General features: G+C 34.3%; 2 protein-coding genes across 4 annotated transcripts in view; both read right to left on the bottom strand.

Annotated features, from left to right (window-relative positions):
* Positions 1–157: 157 nt before the first annotated feature.
* Positions 158–6260, bottom strand: LOC118745189. The gene is made up of 2 exons (XM_036478713.1): positions 6035–6260; positions 158–1026 (listed from the first exon to the last, which is right to left on the bottom strand). Exons 1-2 carry the CDS (start codon positions 6162–6164, stop codon positions 239–241), a joined length of 918 nt encoding a protein of 305 aa, XP_036334606.1. The 5' UTR covers positions 6165–6260; the 3' UTR covers positions 158–238.
* Positions 6261–10500: 4240 nt separating this feature from the next.
* LOC118744870 overlaps positions 10501–22907 on the bottom strand; it is a 107958-nt gene continuing 95551 nt past the window's right edge. The window contains exons 1-2 of one of the 3 annotated variants that reach the window (XM_036478261.1): positions 13861–14081; positions 10501–11386 (exon numbers count right to left, since the gene is read on the bottom strand). In XM_036478261.1, coding sequence (XP_036334154.1) covers positions 10639–11386; positions 13861–13895 — 783 coding nt within the window. In that variant the 5' untranslated portion in view covers positions 13896–14081 and the 3' untranslated portion in view covers positions 10501–10638. Of the gene's footprint in view, positions 11387–13860; positions 14082–22907 lie in introns of those variants that run through there. The other 2 variants (XM_036478259.1, XM_036478260.1) reach the window with 2 other exon arrangements.

The following is a 22907-nucleotide window of genomic DNA, read 5'->3' as shown; positions in this document are numbered from 1 at the left end:
TACTACTTAGAACATAACAACGGTTTATAGCCCAGTTATGAAAACTTGCACTGCTATACCATTTTTACGTAAAAGTCAAAACCCAACAGAATTCTACATGTTAAGTGCTATGCGTTGGGTAACTGCTTACACGCAAAGTCCATTTAACAGATTCTTATGTGACAACTCTCATGCAAAGCTATGTATGCATAACTGGGCTATTATTTGCGATTACATATGTATCTAATTATAAATGACACTATTTATTATCGTGCGGAGATAAAAGGAAATGAAATGCAATATTATTGGCCAAAAGCATGCGCACGCGAAATTGCTGCATTGGATCCATCTTATTCATATAAGGCAAAAGTGACCGTAAAAATAGTAAATTCTCATTCTCCTCAGTGCAATTTTCGGACTGAGTTTGATTTTCTAGTTCTAGTGCTACTCTTATATCTGGGCATTTGTAGTAATTATCCTTCAAGTGCGGCACATCGGCTTTATTATCGCCTTCTTGAGGGCAAACTCTTATGCTGCCACTATAGGTTGGATTTGCGGGTTGAGACTTAATCATTCCAAATCGCGGCACACCATCATCGCTTTGATTTTTGATTTCATCGAATACCAATGCGTCGGACTCTTCTTTCCATATTACTTCACACAAATTCGGATCAAGATCTTCCTCCAATGCGTACACCTTTCCAATGCTTGTAATTGTATTGTCTGTACTCGTAGATTGGGGTAAATTTTCAGGCTGAGGCATTGGTAGAGGATGTGGAAAATCCTCCGCCATACTTTTGGAATCATCCCACGAATTACTAGTCTCGGAAGAGCGAATACCTATTATGGATTCTGGCTTAATCTCGATAACTTTCTGTCTTGGCGTGTCCGTATCCAGTAGGAAGATTAAGTTATTGAAATGAGTATATTTGGATTTCTTGTTTTCCTGGATATAATAGGATTCACCGGAGCTGTACACTGGCACCTTCTTTACCTCTTTGAGAAATTGATCACGTATACTTCGCCATCGAGTTTTGGCTACAGTTTCTGAAAGAAAAAATTTTCAGAATTATTTAGGGATCCTTTAAAATTGGAATCCATTTCGTTATTATAAGGGACCGTAAATAACAGTTACTTTTTTTAACAGCTAAACTTGGCCAAATATTTTTAAGTCGAAAATAAAAGTGATTTCCTAATAATAAACAAACCGCTTATCCAAATTGAACAAGTTTGGTATCAACTGAAAGAGGACTAAAATAGCTTTGAAACTGAAATATTTAAACGAGGAAACCAGCAGAAAGCCAGCTATTGAAAAATGTTAATAAGAAACGTTTTTAATTACCATAGAACAAACCTTGGGTCAGGTATATGCATATCTTTTGTATTAAATTATAAAAACAAATTTAAATAGAAGTGGTAGCCTTCGATCGTTATTTCTGTTTAAAAGCTATTTAAGTCCTCTTTCATTTGATACCAAATTTGTTTAGTTTGGATAAGCGGTTTGTTTACTATCCGGAAAGACTTTTATTTGGAACTTAAAAAATATCTGGCCAAGCTTAACTATTGGAAAAAATAACTGCTATTTACGTTCCCTGGTTATTATGCTTACAAAGTATGTTGTGAAATATGATTTTATTTTTAAAATTTAGAAATATAGAGAACTATATGCATTGAAAATGGTTAAAAAATATTACAATCGAATATTATGGTAGTATGTCAAGAAGATAGAATAACTAAACTGCCACTTAAATAAAACGTCTTGTTGAGGAAGCGTACAGAAAACGACTACAATTTTCTTTCCTTTTTGTATGCAAAACGTTCAAAAAACAGTGCGGTTTCTGCACCCGGAAACGTTCCGAAAACGATTTTTATTTGCATTAATTTTCGTATCCGGAAAACATTCGAAAAATAGGTTTGTATAGTAACCAATAGTCAGTACTAATTTGTACTGGAACCTGCAAATTTTTACTGGAAAAGTGTATGATAACCCAAAAAATTTGCAGGAGAGCAACAAATCGAGAGCGCAACAACACGGGAGAGCTGCAAATTCTTGCTAGTGAAATTTCTACTAGCAGAAAATAGCTAGCAGAAGGAGAAGAAGAATAAATGTCAAAAGCCGCCATTTGTTGAATTGGTTTAGCACAAACAAAAGTAAAATGAGTGGAAATCAAAATATTAATGATATACTTACTAGACTGTGTAAGTGCTTGTGTGAAAAGCAAAGAGTTTAAAACTGATTTATAAAAAGTAAAATGTTTACAGCAGAATATCAAAAGGGTGCATCAACTATTCACAAGTTTTTACTAGTTTTGCGTTCAGTAACTTTTTCTGCTAGTTTTCTCTTCTTGTCAATTTTACGCTCAATTTTGCTTTTACGCTCTGGCTGCAATGTTTTACTGGAGAAGTTACTATACAAACCTAATATCATGCTATCTGAAAGCAATAATTTTATTTTATTGTTCAAGCTAAACATTCGAAAGCGTGTTTAGGTACCTACGTAGTCGGTAGTCGCTGCGCGTGCCAGATTCGAATGCCGTCAGGCGCTTCCTTCATTTTTTTCCGGCCTATGAAAAAACATTTGTGAAGTGCAGAAGGAAAGTGTAACCGTAAAGTAACCGTTTCAAAACAATTTTCGGTACTTTTCTGTACATACGTTTCTGCCGCCCAGTGGAAAAAGAGATCGTAAGTGTCCGATAATGGAATCGATAAAGGGAGAAAAGTTCGCGTTTCATCTAGCTTTCTTTTTTACGTTTTCAGATTTCTCGCTGGCTGGGAAAATACAAAACTAAATGTGATAATTAAGGTGACCTCCGTCCTTTATTTTATAGGACAGTCCTTTAACCCCTTGTTCTTTATAATTTTTTTTTTTTCAAAATAAAGGACGCCTTTTGCATTTTATTTCGTAAACTGTCCTTTAAATGAGCTAAGGATATATAAAATATAATGATAACCTTCGCCAGTTTGTTTCGCACCCCCCTCGGTGATCTCTGTACAAGATATAAGTCACGAATGGTTGCTAATACTGATAGGGAAATGTATATAATTGAAAAAATAAATAAATAAATAAAATAATATTTAGACATTTTGCTAGAAAAATTAATATACTTTGAGTAAAATTCATTGTTCTCAAAAGCACAGGGAAAGTTTTTTCCAGGATCGTGTCTCACGCTGAGTTTCCAGTTCCACTGAAAAGGAACCTCCGCAGGCTTCGTCATGTAGTATGAATTATGATAAACGCATTTTGGCGGCGAAGTCCTTAATAAGGATTTGGTTTTATTTTTAGGAATCGGTTGAAATCCTTTACAGCGCCTTTCGAGAAGGGGAACTTGTACAATAATATAATTAATTGATCTAAATTACGATATACTTAATGTATGTACTTGTATCATACAAGTTGTGTGTACGTATTCCCAAATCATCTTGACAAAAATATCCTCTATTTTACGTTGGATAATGTGGTCACCCTAATTATCCGGCAGAGCTAAATTTACAGCAGAAGCAAGTCTTTCGGACGATACTGAAGAACCTTGATAGATTAAATATTCTAAAGCAAAACTCAATTGGGTCTGATTTTCTCTCTAGTAGTGGTTGGTCCATATATACACTGTTTAAGTTCATTGGGGACACAACCAAAGTTTGGGTATTTCGAGATTAAAATATCGGCATATGTATCCATTATTTTCTGAAAAAATCTCGATATTTTCATATATCGATATCTTTAACTCAAGCCTACAATCAGCAATCAAAGTCTACTTACGTATAATGTAATAATATAAAGGGTGCCAGATAGTAATGACATTCTATTTCGGTACTCTTATTTGACAATGTATTACCACAAATTTTTCTTTGGTTTCACTTTCATGTTAGCCCTTTTGAGTGAGAACATAAGGGCCGTTTACATAAGACTTTTGCTTCGCTTTGCTTCTTAAATTCGATTTGACAGATAAATTCAATACATGATTTTATATGAGTCTTGCTAAATAGAATGCGAGGAAAGCAAAGCGAAGCAAAATCATGAGCAACTTCAACTTTTTCGAGCTTTGGAAATCAGCTGTCTACATGTATCTTTTCTCGTGCGCTTGCATTTGCATTTGATGACAAAAATAAGGTAAATATGAATTTTTATTACTATTATTTATGCATATTATTGTATTGTTATCTATTTTACAGAGATAAAATATGTAGGAAAAGGAGAACGCAGAAGCTGTTATTTGCGCAGAAGCGTTTATTGTAGCATACTTTCTACGCTTCACGCTTTGTTGTCAAAGTTCGAACTGTCAAGCAAAGCGAGGAAAGACTTATGTGAACAGCCATTTATGCTTTTTTTGGTTTGAATAAAAAACTAAAGAAAAAATGCCAAGCACATCTTGCCGCTTGTGGAAAAGAACACATAGTGTTGCAGAGCTGATGTTTTAAGTCCGAAAGGATGAGGATCTAAGCCAAAATTGGACAGAGGTATGCAACAAAGCCAAGGGCTAATGCCAGAATTGAAAAAGCGAATACCAGAAATGAAAGAAAATATGAAAACGTCAGTTTATCTGGAACACTTTATATTTTTTCACTTTGTACTTATGTACGCATCTTTGTCCAATTGAGAACTCCATTGAGCATGAAACAGTAAATGTAAAATTAGTAACTGTTACAAAAAAATTAGAAAACATTATTTAAAAAGGTTGGAATGGAACGATGTGCGATTTGTGTGATAAAGTAATTTTTTGTTGCTTGTAATAAATTATAAAATTTTTCTTAAATTAACTTTAAATAAACTTTGGCTAAGATACACTTATTTAGGAATAACAGCATTACATCAGTGAACTAATTCTACCATATATTGTGTTGCGATTTCTGAGAAAATGGCTCTTCGTAGGTTAGTTTGATACTGTCAGGAGTGAACTATTTACCCTTTGGAGGGAAGAAATCAATAAAGGTAGGAAGAAAAAGGCTGCTTACAAATTTATTCCTGGAAAGGTTGCTCGTTTTAAATTTTCAGTAGGCAAATAAATTATAGCGTTTTCTTTTCTGAAAATAATGTTGCATTTATTCTGCCCTGCGCCAGGGCTGTCAAGACTAGTAAATGTTGCTAAATTTTTCAAAAATTGCCACTATATAGATGGGTTTTACAACTATGTGGATCTTTTTTTGTTCTTTTATACGAGTAATAAAAAAAACTGCATTCAAACTTTTTTATTTAAACTACGAGTTAAAAATTGACCCATTTACACCACCTCAGTTTTCAAGGTTCAAAATGTTTTTTTTTAGGAGAATCATATGCTAATTAATAAAGAACTCATATTTTTTTAAATCATCTACCCATTCAGCCGTAATTAGTTTTGGCCAGAAGAACAGGGATTTACACCATAGCGCTAGTAACTAATTTTGTGGCAAATCATCAGCTATTAAATCCTAACTTAATAAGTGTTTATTATGATTATTTATGTATACCTACATATATACTATACACATTTATATTTATGCACATACATATATATGTACATATGCTCTAAAGCAAGCATGTAAGTTTGTCGCCAAAAACCGCATGTAATCAAAATTGCTCCTGCATAAGCATTTAAAACTTGCATAAACCCAGCGAAAATTTTTGCGCTGTATTATCACCAAACGTGATAAACCTACTAAGAAAAATTCACCACATCGGCAAAGCAGAAGTGTACAAAAGGAGGCTAAACACGTTTCATTGCATAGGGTTCATGCATATGTATGTATGTTGGCGCATGCGTATATTCATTTGTAAGAGAGACCTAATCTACCAAGCGCGCGTAGATTTTCCCTCACGCGAAGCTCTACATGCCGCTGAACGCAGCCTTAAGAAGTGATATTTCTATATACATGCATATATATGCACACACATATTTTCTAAAATCTATACTGGTGTATTTAAAAACTAGTTCTCTAACTACTTACAAACTCTTATAATGACAGCGAGCTTTTATTAATTCGTTTATCAGTGTACAAATGCACACATAAATAAATAAGTACCCATCGATATACAATACATATGTATGCACATATATTTATGGACTTTTAAAATCGCACTCACTTGAAATACTACACGCGTCCGCTACTTCTTGCCATAGTTTTTCTGTAGTTCTTTTTCTTTTGCCCAATGGTATCTTCTTTTTATTCCACAAAAATTCTCTTTTGCGTACTTCGGCTATTAGATCCCCCATCGTCGACAAAGTTCAATGGAATACTGCGAGCGTTGCGTTATTTTCGAAACCGAAACGCAGTGGACGCGACCAACGCAACTGAGCAGTGTTGTTGTTACAAGTACAGCCACCGGCAAATTCACAAGCCGTTTGTTAGCGAGCAGGTAATCAAAAGAGAAAAACTGTAGATGCATATGTATGTATGTAGGTTCATAGCGAAGTAAACAAAAAAAAAAACACGAATCGTATCTGCTCGCATATGTTTAAGTTCAGGCATATGCATGTAGGCGTGTGCTTGTTTAAAGATGTATATATACATACCCAGTAGGAAAGTCCGTACACTAAAAGCCGCTACTATCACGAAATGTTTAAATTTAAATCTACTCAAGTTTAATTTTAATTGTATCTTTTATTTAACTTTGCACATAATTTTCTAAGTTTCTCTTTTATTTAGATTTTACAGGTGAAAAGTTCAAGTCATAACAGCTGTTTGAAACAAATAAAATCAGGCTTGCCATTAAGAAAGCTGTCTAACAAAAACCAAAATATGTATATCCACATTTCAAACTTTGTACAAAACTTACAAAAACTCATCAAAGCTTAGTCAGAGTTTGTCACCTTTTGATAAGATTTTTTATAACATTTGTTGGTATGCAGTTTTATAACCCAGTGGCTATAGCAATTTCAAATTTGCATTTTTTACACTAAAATTTAGTGGACTATAAAATAGCATACCGAAAGTTATTATAGCGGTATTTCAAAGTGACGGGTGGGACATTCTAGCTCGTTTTTGCTCAAACGTTTAGTAAATTCTCTTTAACTATTTACTTTAATTCAGATATCAATTTATTAAGAAACTGATAAAGTATACAATTTAATTACACAATTTACACATAAATTTAACATTTTACAAGCGCGACGGGTGGGACAACGATTACACCCGCTTCTCTGAGTTGTTGGATTCGCTTCCCAATTTTAGAGAAACTATAAATATTTCATTCATTTCGGCTAAATCGAGTTTAGTTAGGAGAATGTTAAGTACCATTTTATACTTTAATGGCTTTATTAAATTTACAATACAAAAAATATATATTTTAGGTTGTGACGGGTGGGACAACATTTTATGACGATTCACCTTTGAGGACACATAGTTCGTGAGTAAAATGAATGAATGATGCGAAATTTTTTTTATATTTATTTATTTTTTTTTAATAAGAGACCTCATTTGAACAATGGGAAACTTAAGAATTTGTGTTTTTACGTTAAAAATGCATATTTTGTTGTGACGGGTGGGACATCCAATAAGCATTTTTTTGAAACGCTTACAACTTCTCACCATAAATGTATTTTTCTAATAACTTACCACCATTTTAAAGTTCATGAATTGTTCTTTCGTTTTGGATAATTATTCTTTGCATTGTCACCTTTAGTACATGGGGAATTTCTTGAAAAAAAATGCAAAAATATTTTAGCATATTATATATGCATTTACAACAACAAAATAAAGGAAATAGTGAAAAATACATCATAAAAAGCTACTTATTTAGATTTAAACACAATTTATGTAATTAATTTTTTTTGCCTGGGGTGTCGTTTTCGCTGGAATGGCCCTATAGTAATTGGTACTAAAAAGTTAGAAGTTCTGATTAAGCTTTGGTAAATTTTTATAAATTTTGTACAAATTTCGCTTAGAAGATCCGGAACTCGTACTTTGAGTAGGACGTAACAATATTTAAATTTAAAGCTAATTCAATAATGAAATAAATAGAATTATAATCTGAATTGGCATGGCGAATTTCTTTGGAATCTACCTTATGGGCGGTAGCGTCGGCGTTTCCAGACACGCCGGCGTCGCCGCCGCCGCAAGTTGGGATTGCAATGCCTTAGTGGATGGTCGTGTGGGAAGCGGATGTGTGGATGGTATTAACTCATATGTAGTGTTCTCTTCTGCGGGGAATTGCGATGTTGAAATGAATATTTACGATACCAGTGAAATGGCGTTAACTTGTATTTTTAATTGAATTGGTATTTTCATCCGATGCATTGAATAAATCGATCTTTTATACGATACATCGGTATGCATGGATACAATATTTCGATGCATCATATCGAAAAGAACATCGAAGTATTTTTTTAACTTGCATCCCTACTCCTAACCTCCTCACTGGTTCCCATCATTGTTTACACGAGTTTCGATTTGAAGTAGCAAAACTATACATATATATTTTTTTTCATGTGTATTGACCACAAATGCTCATTGAGACAAACTCAATGCGTAAAAACATGGCCCCTATTATGAGTTGCATTCGATTTTCGATCTTCGCTGGCTATCGAAGCTGGTTGAACGATTGTTTAAAAGCTACTTCAGTCCCCTTTCATATGATACCAAATTTGTTTAAAATGGATAAGCGGTTTGTTTATTATCCGGAAAGGACTTTTGTTTCGGAATAAAAAGTATTAGGCCAAGTTTTACTCGTAAAAAGAATAAAGCTGACTTCCAAAACGTCAACTGCTTTGCATACGTACAAAGTATAATGTTCAATAACACCGAAGTACACAATATTGACAATGTATACTTTTCCAAAACACATCTGAAAAGTTGTCGAAACGCATCGCTAGAGCAATCAAAATGGAAAATTCAGAAAAATTGTTCATTGCTATATTGAATATTTAAAATATGTAATGTATATGGTTGCAATGTGTCGCAGCTATGCATATACCAACAGTTTGAATACCGCAGTATAACAGTATCCAAGATTGTATTGATACGTTTTGGAAATCAGCCTAACATTTAATTTCGGTCCCTGGAATATTGCGCAAGTGCACTGATAAAACGTATATCTTGGTAGTCACAGAAGAAAGGATTAAAAATTAATAACAAAAACTAAAATCGAAAAACGCTGATGACGTTACACGTTCCTTAAATTCAGACACAATCAAAAGAATGAGAATGAAGAATTCTTTGGAACACAACGGTGTTTAAACAAAGATCATGCCATGACGCCAGTAGTTATTTAGTGGCGCAGGTTTGAGTTACGACCTTTTAAAGAGTTTTTATTAAATACAATTTTCCAATTTTTAGATTCAAGTACTAAAAAAAACGTTACTAAAAATTACTAACCTTTCCATTTTTATTTACCTAAATCACCTAAATTATTTCTTAAATACTTGACATCCGCATTCGCATCCGCGGATCTCTAAAATTCCACATTCGCAACATCCCTAATATGTACTTATGTAAATTTGTGCAAATTAAAATGAAATAAAAAAGAAAGCGAGTTTATAAAAGCGTGGTAAAAAAAAATTTAATTAGCACAACGGAGTTCTGGTTGAACGAGGTTACCACCTCTATTTATTTATTTTTTGTATAATTTAATACTAAAGAAAGTAATATACTTGACCCAAGGTTTGTTCTATGGTAGTTAATTAACATTTTTTATTGAAGGCGAACTTAGCACAGTGCGTAGGCAACTGGCTGAGTCAGCTGGGATCAACGGTTCGAATCCCGCTGAAGAAGTCTGATGAGGAAATGTGGTGATTTCCAAAACAGCTATCACTTCTACCATCTTTTTCAAATTGTTGTGGCTTTTCCAAAATAGTTTTTCATTAAAAACGGCCTCAAGCTCAATAAAAATTGAATATTTTTATTGAAATGTTTTTCAATAAGTGGCTTTCCTCGTTAAGACATTTCAGTATTAAATCTATTTAAGTCCTCTTTTATTTGATATCAAATTTCTTTAATTTCGATAAGCGGCTTGTTTATTATCCGGAAAGAACTTTTATTTCGGAATAAAAAATAGTTGGCCAAGTTTAACTCGTAAAAAGACAACTGTTATTTTCGGTTACTTTAATATTCGCATTCGCAACAGATCTGCATTGATTATTGCGAATGCGAAAGCGAATGTTAACATTAATGCGGAAGCTCCGCGGTTGCGAATGCGAATGCGAATATTCGCAACAACCTTGGTACATATGTATAAGCACACTATTTAGTTTGCTCGATCTGTAAACCAAGCTTCTCAGCGGTGAAAAATATACTATTGTGAACAACCTAAATGAGCGAAATTCACAATAGCGCTATTCTTCATCGAATGAGCGCCATAATACCAAATGAAAATTGGTTCGATCAGCACTTTCGACCACAGTCGAAGATCGAATGCAACTCATAATAGGGGCCAAACATGATATTAAAATCAATTTCTTATAGAAATTATTAAAACTCCGAGCAGAAAATGACAATAATTTATTTTGTGTTGTCAATGCGAACCTTATAACAAACCACTTAAGATATCTTGAAAAATTTCTAGTAAAATAGATCACTCCATTTGTGTAAAAACTTCGAGATGCACACCATAAATTGAAATCTATATTTATTTATTAATTTTATTTTATAACTTAAAAAAAAAAAGATTTAATAAAATGAAATTCAATAATATTAGTAAAACGAAGTACTCGCAAAACATTAATTTCGCGCAGTAGAACAACAGCTCAAGCCTCAAAGTTTCGTTCTTCCCATTTCTTCAATCATTAATTCCTGAAACCGCATGCGCACTCGCAACTGCTGCTTTGGGTCCATCTTATTCATATAAGGCAAAAGGGACCGGAAAAAATTTAAATTCTCGTCAGTGCAGTTTTCGAGCTCAGTTTGATTATCTAGTTCTAGTGATACTCTTTTGTCTGGGCAGTTGTAGTGATTATTCTTCAAGTATGTGGCATGTGCTTTATTGCCGCGTTCTAGAGGATAAGCTCTATCGCCGCCAGTATGGGTTGGATCTGCTGGTTGATGCCTTATCAATACTAAAGGCGGAACACCATCATCGGTTTGATTTTTGCTGTCATCGAAGACAAATGCGTCAGATTCTTCTTTAAATGTTACTTCACACAAATTAGGATCAAGATCCAGAGTGTACACCTTTCTAATGGTTGTAAAAATACTGTCCGTGCTCCTGGGTGGAGATAAATTTTGAGGTTGTGGTTCTGCGAGCGGAGGTGCAACATCTTCAGCTTCATTATTGATATCGCTTCCCGAATTACCAGACTCATAAACTATGTTACTTGGCGTATATATATCCATTAGGAACATTAAGCTATCAAAATGAGTATATTTGGGTTTCTTATATTTCTTGAAGTAATAGGATTCACCGGAGCTGTATACTGGCACCTTCTTTAACTCTTTCAGAAATTGATCACGTATACTTCTCCATCGGGTTTTGGCCGCTACCTCTGAAAGAAATAAAGTTTCACTAGATTTATTGTTGGATCAATTCAGAATATTTGGCGGTAAATGTAATCTAAGTGCCTCTTAGAGGCCGTTGCATAAAACCAGCACCAGCAAAACTAGATGTACTTAAGTGCAAATATCTTTGCAATTTTTTTGGAGTTTAGTTATGAATCTATTAGACTTAACATATACTCCTTATCAATGTTATTGACTGACGAAGAAAATGGCTATGGGAATGAATCTTTGGCGAATATTGTCTGCTGTTTTATCACCAACGAAGAATATGAATTGGGGGAAAAAGTTAGAAAATAGTTTTAAAAATAGGAATTTGAAATTGCACTGTATGTATAGCTATATTTGGGGTATTCACAACGGTGTTGTAAGTGTCGTATTAAGGTATGTCGTAAAGTTTAAAGGCTTAAATAAATGCTTAGAGGACTTGAGACCACAACCACCTTTTTTGTAGCACTGTAAAAATTCATAATACGCCCTTTGTGGCCCCATGCAAACCCCCTTGATATATTTTTAGCCGTTTAAAGTTTACGACATACAACAATACTACACTTACGACACCGTTGTGAATACCCCAATTGAAAAATATTCGTAAGACAATTGCAATTTGTGTATTCGTAAGATAATTGCAAAGCCATGTTCTAAGAACATACCCTGGCTTGTAAAACAACAGTATTATTTTGAAAAGTACACATATTGGGTATATCACAACATACATTAGGCATGTTTTATTCAACCATCACAAGCAAATAGCTACATCTTGGTCAAGTAAAACGAAATTAGCTTATTTCCCATGTTAGCCTAATTTCGACAGTTGTTTGACTGCAAATAGTGTCAAATTAAGTTGTTGCCTCTTTCTGATTGGCTGAAGGAGAAAATTTCTGATGCTGAATGGCAATGCCTCTTGTTCAATATACAAGCCAAGATAGCTTTTCATAAGCGAATATAATTACGTTGGGTAAGTCCTCCATACAAAATAAGCTAATAGCTTAAATTTCTGGACAAATAAAACACGGCTATTATAATTTTTGAACAGTACACATATTGGGTATATCACAACATACATTTCCGAAAACAAGTTACAAAAAAATGTTCTCTCACATAATACAACACAGTCAAAAAAATTAACCAGTTGGTTAAAGTAATTAATAAAAATTTTTTTATTGAGAATTAAACGGAGATTATGATGTATTGTTTAAATACCTAATATACTGGTCTGCGATCATATAAATCATCTTCGAAAAATTCCGCTCCTTATAACTAAGATAGCTTTAGAACAGTTATTAGGCTCATTTCCTTAGCTTTAAAACGACGTTAACGAAGAGTAGAACCCGAGATACTATGATAATTTTATAGCGTTTTCTTTTCTCCAAGTAACGTTGCATTTATTCTGCACTGCGCCAGGGCTGTCAAGTTTTCGTGTTCTTTTCTCAGCATCTTCACATGCATATTGCGTGCTCTTTCCTTAAAATGTTGCACTCTGTAAATGTTTCCATATAAGGTGACGTTTTTTTTTTTTTGAGAAAAGAAAATGCCATTAAAAAGTTCATAAATAGTCAGATCAGGAAAAAATCAAAACTTTGACAGATTATTTCTCCGAAGTACGAAATGAAATAATTCCTCCAACAAGTAAAAAGAGTTCGAAATGAAAAAGAATGCATCATGCTTGCAAATATGTTCAATAGAAGGTGATAGCGTTTTTTTTCTCGAAAAAATGCTGAATTTTTTCTGCCCTGAGTCAGGGCTGTGAAGTTTTCGTGTCCTTTTCTCATCATCTCCACATGCATATTGCGTGCTATTTCTTTAAAATGTTGCCCTCTGATAATGTTGCCGTATAAAAAAGTGAAATTTTTTTCGAGAAAAGAAAATGCCATGAGCTTTTGCCAGAAACCCTTATGTAATCAAAATTATGTACGCACAAACATTTGAAATTTGCGTAAACCCAGCCAAAAATTGTTCGCTGTAGTATCCCCGAATGTATTTAACCTCTGACAAGAAAACGATGAAAAATTCACCACAGCGGCAAAGTGCACACAGACAAAACACGTTTTGTTGGTTCTGGCTCGAAATATACAATGTATGTATGTGTGTACATATCGTTACCTTAATATAGAAAGCCCTATCTCACATAGTCGCTGAAATACAAAAAGCCGTAACTAACTAAAAATCCAAAATTCCCGTTTTGATTGACTAAGATGCATTTCATCGAATTATGAGTCCCCGCATCTCTTTAAGCTATCAAAAATTTTAGTCAGTCCCGGCTTTTTTCCATTGCAGCGACTATATGAGTTAGGGACATTCTATCTAAAGGCGATATATATGCATGCACCAATGCATGTTTGTATGTGTATACACACTTAAATATGTACGTATATACATATGTAAGTATGTAGATGCATGTGCATACATATATACATTTGTATGATAAACCTTAAACATATAGTATACATACATATGCATGTGTATTTTTAAAATCGAACTCACTTGATATACCACACGCGGCCGCTACTTCTCGCCATAGTTTTTCTGTAATACTTTTTTTTTCGCCAATTGGTATCTTCTTTTTATTCCACAAAAATTCTCTTTTGTGTACTTCGGCTATAAAATCCTCCATCGTCGACAAAGTTCAAAGCAATACTGCGGGCATTGCGTTATTTTCGAATCCGCTGAGCCCGTAGTAGACGCGACCAACGCAACTAAACCGAGTGCTTGCTATAAAAACAGGCACTTACATACATACATAAGCAGTTTGTGAGAGAGCAGGTATACACAAGCAAAATTTTTTAGACACCCAATAAACAGTGTTGCCAAGTTTTGAATTAGAAAAAGCACTAAAACCAAATAAAAATCGCGTTTTTTATCGAAAAAAGCATAAAATTTTTGTTGGAGTATTTAGATTTAGATTTCTGGACTTTGTATACGGAAAAAATTTCATAGTAGAAGCGCCGATTCAAAATGAATAAAAACACTGGTCTACAAATTTCAACTTTTTTTCTGCGAATAAGACGGGACCTGGTGTTTCTGAACGGATTTTTCGTGCTGAACACGAATCCGGGGTCAAAAATGTCCCATCACGTCACGTTTTCGAGAAAAAAGGGGTTGAAACCCCTAAAAACAGCGTTTTTGGCCATTTTCGAAAAATTATAGAGCTGAACCCTGACGTGGTACAAATTTTGCATATATCAGAAATTAAAGGCTAAACCGTGCCCTTTCGAATGAGCCCTATGCCGAATTGATCGCGTGCACCCTTAAAGCAGGGGGTGTATTTGTGTTTAGGGGTGCAGGAAAAATTGATCACAGAAAGAATTTAATCTTAAACGATCATAGAAAATTAATAATGCCAAGGTTTTAACTATATTAAAAGTCGCTGATTACGAATCTGCAGTTAGATTTTAAAAATTTAAGATGACGGGTCGAATATGGTGGATATAAAAATTGGACTCCTAGACACAAATACACCCCCTGATCTAAGGGTGCATGCGATTAATTCGGCATAGGGCTCATTCGAAAGGGCACGATTTAGCCTTTAATTTCTGACATATACAAAGTTTGTAGCACGTCAGGGTTCAGCTCTACAATTTTTCAAAAATGGCCAAAAACGCTGTTTTTAGGGGTTTCAACCCCTTTTTTCTCGAAAACGTGACGTGATGGGAAGTTTTGGACCCCAGATTCGTGTTCAGCACGAAAAATCCGTTCGGAAACACCAGGTCCCGTCTTATTCGCAAAACCCTTGTAGACCAGTGAAATCAATGTTTCTTGCTCTGCGGTCGAATTTATTCTGTTTTCTATGAATTCAAATATTTTCATCCAAGCGACGCGGCGTAAACATTTTTGTTCTTATTTTCTAATTTGCAGCTATGTCTAGGGTTCAATCGATACAAGTAAATACTCGATACTTTTCATTTGACACCAAGAATTTTTTTACTTGATACCTTTTTGGTCGGTAGCGGGTAAGTATCAAAAAAAAGTATTTGGTATCGAAAGATTAATTTCTACTACTTTTATCATTGCAACGGCAACTTAACAGAGTTTTTGCGAAAAGTGCGGTCGTGTAGTAGAGAAAGTAGAAATCGCTTGTCTGGAAAGCATTTACAAAAGTTCCCTGCAAAAATCGTTGGAGCATGTAGTCTATTTGTGGTAAATTGGAGTACTTACAAAAGTGATCCTCTGTCATGCTGTAGCGGACAAACTCGTGTCTCTGCGCCAGCTTATTGTTTGTTATCCGATGACTGCTCGTGTTTTAACGAAACGTGATTGAAGTTGAGCATTTGAAAGCACATTTGCATGTCTGGCTGTAGCTGAACGTGTAGAGATGCTCGCTGTTAGTTCTTAGCTCCCAGCGTGTTCGGGTTCGAATGCCGTCAGAGACAACATGTAATTTTTAATTTCTGTCTTGCTTTTTATTAATTTCGAACAAACGAAAAAATATATTTCGTGTACAAACGAAAAAATATAACAACAATGCCATTGTTAATATGTTGGAGTAGTTTTGTGCTACTCTGATGTAATGCAGGGATGGAGTATATGGTCCTGCCCTAGGACATCGCAATGTTAATTGGACCATATTTCTTATATGAGTTGTGGTTAATTTTGGAGTACTCCTTGGTCCTTAGGGAGTGTTCTTTACACGCATGCATGGAGTAGTCGCGATTTTTGCAGGGTAGTGGCTGTGACTGTTAAGCTGATGCCAGATAAAACAATTTTTTACTACTTTTTTACTCGTCAAAATTGCTATGGATTTTATATATTTAGCTTTAAAGACAGCAGCAATGCAATGTTTCTGCATGAAAACTCGAATTTGGACGAAATAAAATAAGTACTAAACCGGCTGATTGTTAACGCGAGCAAAAAGATGGGAGTTGGCCATATTTTCGCTTTGTTCTGCAGCTGCAACGATCTATGTGGCATGCTTTGTTCATTTTCATACAATTCATCTTATCTGCTATTGGGGTAGGCGCAATCGCGCCATCTTACAATATATAAAAACATCACTGCGACATTGCGACTGTTCCTTTGTCACAGTATGTCACGGTGACTTTTCGAAAGTTGTCACAGCAGTTACCCGTGACTTTTGAGTAACCGTGATAAAGTCACAGGTACGCAAATATCTGCCACCTCTATTGGACTTAACGTATATTTTTTGGTAAATTTTTTTTGTGGAAGATGTTGCTCATTTTCTATATACAAAAAAATGTTTGAACATACTTTGCATCAACGGTAAGGCCAAGATACTTCAATTTTACACTTTTTTATACAACAATTTAATGGGCTACAAAACTGCATACTCGAAAAAAATTTTGGAAAATTTGATTAAAATATTTAAAATTTTGATCATTGTTTGTTAAAATTCGTCGAATTTTTATAAATCTTTTACAAGTTTGAAATTTTTATTTACATGTTTTTTTAGATAGTAGGTTATATTTTCATAAAAAAATAATAAACATTTTGTAAACAAAGAAAAGTTGCGAAAACTTGCTAAAATATCTTTTCGCTATTTACATTCTCACCATCGTATATATTTATTGTATGTATACATTTTTGCGATAATTTTTCAAGTTTTTTCTCTTTGTTTTGTTTTAAATAAAACTGTATTTAAATATTGTGGAATCGTCGCCATGTTCTTCGCCAGTGTTTTTTTCTAATTTTTATACCCGAGCGCACTTGTGCACAAGGGTATATTAATTTTGTTCACATAACGGTTGTTTGTAACAGCCAAAACGAATCGAGATAGATATAGACAAATGTATACATAAATGATCAGGATGAAAAAAGAAATCGAGTAAGCCATGTCTGTCTGTCCCTTAATCCAAGGAAGGTTGGTATTGAAAATGGGCGAAATCGGACTTTAACCACGCCCACTTCCCATATAACGGTAATTTCCAGAAATACAAAAACTGCGATATTTTAGTAACTACTGAAGATAATTCACTCAAAATTTATATTTACAATAATTTTTAGACGAAAAATAAGAATATTATAAATTTTTGGAAAATGGGCGTAGCCACGCCCACTCATGGTTACATGTGTATATCTTGGTAACCGCTGCACCAATTTCTTCCAAACTTGGCACAGTTGTTGGCCTTGGTACAGCCGCTGAAACTTTTTAAAATCGGACAATAACCACGCCCACATCCCATATAACGGTAATTTATTCAAAATTGATGCTTGCAACAATTCTTTACCAAGAAATACGTTTATGGTAAAATTTTGGAAAATGGGCGTGGCACCGCCCACTTATGATCACATATAAGTATATCGATAACCGTTCTACCAATTTGTACCAAACTCGGTACGGTTATTGTACTTGGCACGTGTAAGCAAAACGTTGAAAATTATTGAAATCGGACTAAAATAACGGCCGATTCTCATATAACGGTAAATTTAAGAAATGCTTGAAACTTCAATACTTCGAAATTGAAGGACGCTAATTTACTCAAAATTGATACACCTCGGCTTACCATCTAGCGGAAGGTTTCGGAAGGGTGAAAAAACATATATTTAATACTTGCGCCGGGTATTTAATGTTCGGCTCCGCCCGAACTTAGACTTTCTTACTTGTTTTTTTTTTAGGTTTTTTCCCCTTTCTACTCAATCTATCGACATGAGGTAGAATCCATCAGACAAATTGGATTTTCATTAATACGTGGCTTTTTTCTTAGCAAAAATCTAGTCAAAATTCTATTTTTTGAATTTTTGAAATTTTACACTTCAAATCAGCATCAAAAAATCTATAAGATGAGGTCGGCCCGGTTTTTGATATAAAATACGATCAAATTTTGTTGAATCATGTTATTTTTGAGTTTATTTAGTAAAATTTTGTCGTATGCGACATTTTTCAACAAATTTGCAGCCACTTTGTATGAAATACGACAAAATGTGTTACAAAATTGTGCTTAATTAACGATACTTTATATTCACTATATCGGAAACTTAAGGAGATATCGGCTTAGTATAACTCCAGTATTGGTACTAAATAATCGATCAAATTTTAGTCAATTTAGTCAAATGAAATATGCTGAAACTGATAACACCAATCGAATGATCTTATTTTATAATGCATAACTGCACCTATAACTAAAAATCGTCAGAATGGCGTTACGGCAATCTCTTATCCACGCGACGAAATGTAATTTCAAATGTCAACTCATGAACACAACAGAAAAGTAGCGAGTTGGTTTACTTTCGAAGGAAACTGCGTTAATAATTCGTAGCGGCCTTGTCTGTAATATATGTACATAAAGCTGGAACTTCATAGGCAAGCGTATGCGTACGTATACGTATGCATGCGTTTGACAGCTGATTTGTATACACATGTTCTTATGGGATAAACTCCATAAGAAAGTAGTGGCTGGAGTATACTAGTGGTGCGGGCAAATTCTTTAAACTTTCCATGTACAACGCAAGCGGTTTGATCAAAACACACAACATGTTGTCTCAAATGATCATAAAAATATTACGATCATCTAACACGCAACTGTTCAGTTGATCAGAAGTGCAAAACAACGCGTTCAGAAGGTGCAATCGCAACAGTTACTGAGCTGTTGCGCCTTCTGAACGTGCCCAATTTCCATATAAAATTCGAAAAATTGAAATCAGTTTTCAATTAAATTTCTTTCGTGAAATTGGCTGTAAAAGTTATTTTCTTAGCATTACCAGCGTTAACTTGGAAAGTTTAGAAAAAAACCATTGTCTAATATTTTACCCAACATTGACTCTGAGGATGCCTACAGCTGGATAACAAACCCGTTTCCATGTGACCCGAAAAGTAAACCTGCTGAGATGACAAATCAAGCTCTGAAAACCTTCTGGACATCGGTGAAGACAGCACTTTGAATATTAAATAATACGCAGGGAGCCAAGAGAGTTCTGGATACAAGTGTATGTAGAAAACTCTACTATTTTCAAGATTGCATTAAAACTACTAGTGACTTTTACTTTTACTTTCACATTTCTATGTGAGACTGCATTTTCAACAAATGCTTACATAAACAAGCAACTTTTAAGCAAAAACAAATCCGTATTTGTGTATTGTGTATGGGTGTATTTTTATAATGTATTAATCATTTGTCGAAACTGGAAGAATCGGACCACTATAACATATAGCTCCCGTACAACTGATTGTTTAGATATGAGATTTTCCGTTATAAATTCTCCATTTATTCAGCTATGGACATGCAATTTTGAAATACTTCCACCCATTATCAACAGAAAAAAAAGAGTGAAAATTACAATGATCGGGTCACTATAACCTATAGCTCCCATACAACTGATGGTTCAGATGTACGATTTTTCGTTAAAACTTCCATTTAAGTAGCTAGGAAAATGATATTTGGCACTGTTGTCGCTCGTTATCAAAAAAATATTTTCAGTGAAAATGGCGAAGATCGGATCGCTATAACCTATGGCCTCCAAACAACTGATTAATTTTCAGATTCATGATTCGTTGTTATAACTTCTCCATACAGCTAGAAACATGAAATTTCGCAATATTTCCACTAATTACCAACAGAAAGTTTACCGTAAAATTAACAAAGATCGGGTCACTGTAACTCCCTTATTTGGACTGCTAAAACAGATAAATTTCGTAAGCTATTCTATAAATAGTAATACAAAGTCTACTGAGAAAATCGCCAAAATCTATGCTGTATAAGCTTTATCTCTTATACCTCTGATTTTTCAGATACCAGTTATTATGATATATCTCCTTTATGTAGGAGTCTAAACTCACTAAATTGTGTTACCGGTTTACATACCGATCACACAGCAATGAAAATCACTTAGATTGGTGCTATATAAGGTATATCTTCCATACCTCTGATTGTTAAATATGGTTTTTCATATATCTATGTGTTCTCTAAATATATAATTTTTTTTTTAAATGCAGTAATCTGTTAAAGTAAAATTTTCAGATGTTCATGAAAGGTATGAAGCCTTTGGCATAGCCGAATACAGCGCTGCTCTTACTTGTTTTAGTTTCATATTGCGATTTAATTTTTATGTAAACGTCAACAACAGCTCACTTAAGTTAGAGTTAAATATGTATGATCCTTTGCAACTCTGTCTACATTTTGCTATCAGCTGTTTCGTTAAGTTCAAAGTCAGCAAGCCGTGTAACAAAAATCAAATAAATCCATATTTCAAACTTTGTACTAAAATTTAACAAAGTTTAATCAAAATTTCAAACATTTTACTACAGCTGCAATTTTATAGTGCAATATGTTTATTTGTATACGCATATAAAGTACATTTAACTCATGAAAACAATTTCAAAACAATTTACATATTTAAATTCGCTGTTTACATTTAACTCATATGGCAAGTGTTTCAGTGCACGGCCGTGGTCTAAGCTTTAAACTAATATTAGCCAATAAAATGTCAGCCAGTTGTTCAACTTAAACTCAGTTTACTGGCATAGTAGTTTTATTTTAATTTAGTCTCCGTTTGCAGTTTTTATGCCGCTAATTGCTCATCAATTACAAGTTTCGCGTAGTTATCTTACTGCCATACCTAAACAAAAGCGTCAGCGTTGTCTGGCTGTCAAAATATTCTCATGCCCATACAATTTGTATGAAGCAAACCGATACAACGCGGCGTCAACGCTGAAGGGTTGGAAAATCCGATTTTGAAAGGCCGTTAGGTATTGAAGTTGGCTGCAGAAAATGGCGAAGCTGTCATTTTCGTGTTACACGCAAACAAACCTATGCTTATTGTTGGTGTTATTTCTGCATTTGACGCAGCGTTGACGCTTTTGTTTAGGTATGTCACTTCAGCGCTAACGCTAGGCGTTAGAAACCGCTTCGCCCAACGCTTTTGTTTAGGTATTGCAGTTAGTGTTTCGTTAAATATTTCGTTCATATTGCCAAATTTCCTGCAAATACATAAGAATTTACAAAATGAATTTCAATACTAACTGCCTACTTTGCGTACTTTTCTACTACCATTTTCTCACCAAGGGATTTCATTCTTCCCATTTCTCTGTCCTTCGTAAATGCACCCTTTTGTAAGGGAGTAATTATCTACCCTTTAATTATTGAATCATAAAATTTTAGTATGAAAAAGTGCAAGTTTGAAGTTGCTGAAAATCCCGTTGATTTTTGATAATTTCTTTTGCTGAGGCAGTTCTTTATTTTCCTCCATATAAAGGTATTATCGACCATAGTTTATATATAAGCGCGTTACGCCGCCCATAAAAAATATCAAAAATCAAGTTTTTTTTTTAGCATTTTAAATTTTCACTTTTTAAAATTTAGTGGATAATAGAACATCAGACCAATGATTATTTTTAAAATTGGTGTTAAAAATTTGGAAATTCTGATTAACCTTTGTTTAATTTTTGCAAATTTTGTACAAAGTTGGAGATGTTTATTTATTTGGGGTATTAGACGGCTTGCTAAATGACAAGCCTGACTTCATTTGTTTCAAACAACTGTTTTTGCTTGATATTTTCATATGTCTAATCGATATATTGGTGAAACTCAGGAAAATTAAGTGCGGAATTACAATAAATTTTAACTAAAAAATTTTGTGATACCGGCTGTTAATGTACAGATATTCCTACTGGGTATCTATACATCTCTAAACAAGTACTTACTTACATATGTATGACCTTAACCATATGCAGGCAGATACGCTTCGTATTTTTTCGGTAAACACTGGTATGCACATACATATCTACAAATTTTCTCTTTTGTATGCATACCTGCCTGCTCACAAACGGCTTGTATATTTGCCCGTGGCTGTACTCGTAGCAACAACACTGCTCAGTTGCGTTGGTCGAATTCACTGCGTTTCGACTTCGAAAATATCGCAAAGCCCGCAGTATTGTATTGAACCTTGTCGACGATGGAGGATTTTGTAGCCGAAGTACGCAAAAGAGAATTTTTGTGGAATAAAAAGATGATACCATTGGGCATTAAACAAAAAACTACAGACAAACTATGGCAAGAAGTTGCGGACGCGTGTAGTATTTCAAGTGAGTGCGATTTTAAAAATACATAAGCATTTGTATCTATGTACATATGTAAGTATAATGGTGTGTACTTATTTATGTGTGCACGTGTACACTGCTAAATGAATTACCAGCAGCTTTCTGTCGCCATGAGTGGTTATAAGTAGCTAGAGAACAAGTTTTTTAGTACAGCAATACAGACTTAATTAAATACATAAGTGTGTGTGTGGCCATATATTTATATAGTATATAGAAATATCACTTCTAGTCTCTGCGTTCAGCGATAGCCTGCGATTTTTTTTTTGCGTGAGGCAAAATCTACGCGCGCTTGGTAGGTTAGGTCTCTCTTACAACATATGTACATATTTACATTTGAAAGGAACCAGAAACAATAAAACGTGTTAAAGGCGAAATTAGTCAACGACGTAGCATAAACGTACGTAGTAACATATCAAATTTACTGTTGATAGAGAGAGAGAGAAGCAACAGCAACGTCCCCGTCATGCAGTGGTGAGTTGTCGTTAATCCCATAAGGTAGGTCGTGTCAGCGTCAAAGTAAGTTTACGCTACGTCGTTGACTAAT

The sequence above is a fragment of the Rhagoletis pomonella genome, unplaced genomic scaffold (assembly GCF_013731165.1).
Source record: "Rhagoletis pomonella isolate Grant_MI unplaced genomic scaffold, Rhpom_1.0 Rhpom_scaffold_00008, whole genome shotgun sequence".
Lineage (NCBI taxonomy): Eukaryota > Metazoa > Arthropoda > Insecta > Diptera > Tephritidae > Rhagoletis > Rhagoletis pomonella.
This window is presented reverse-complemented; position numbering and strand designations above follow the sequence as displayed.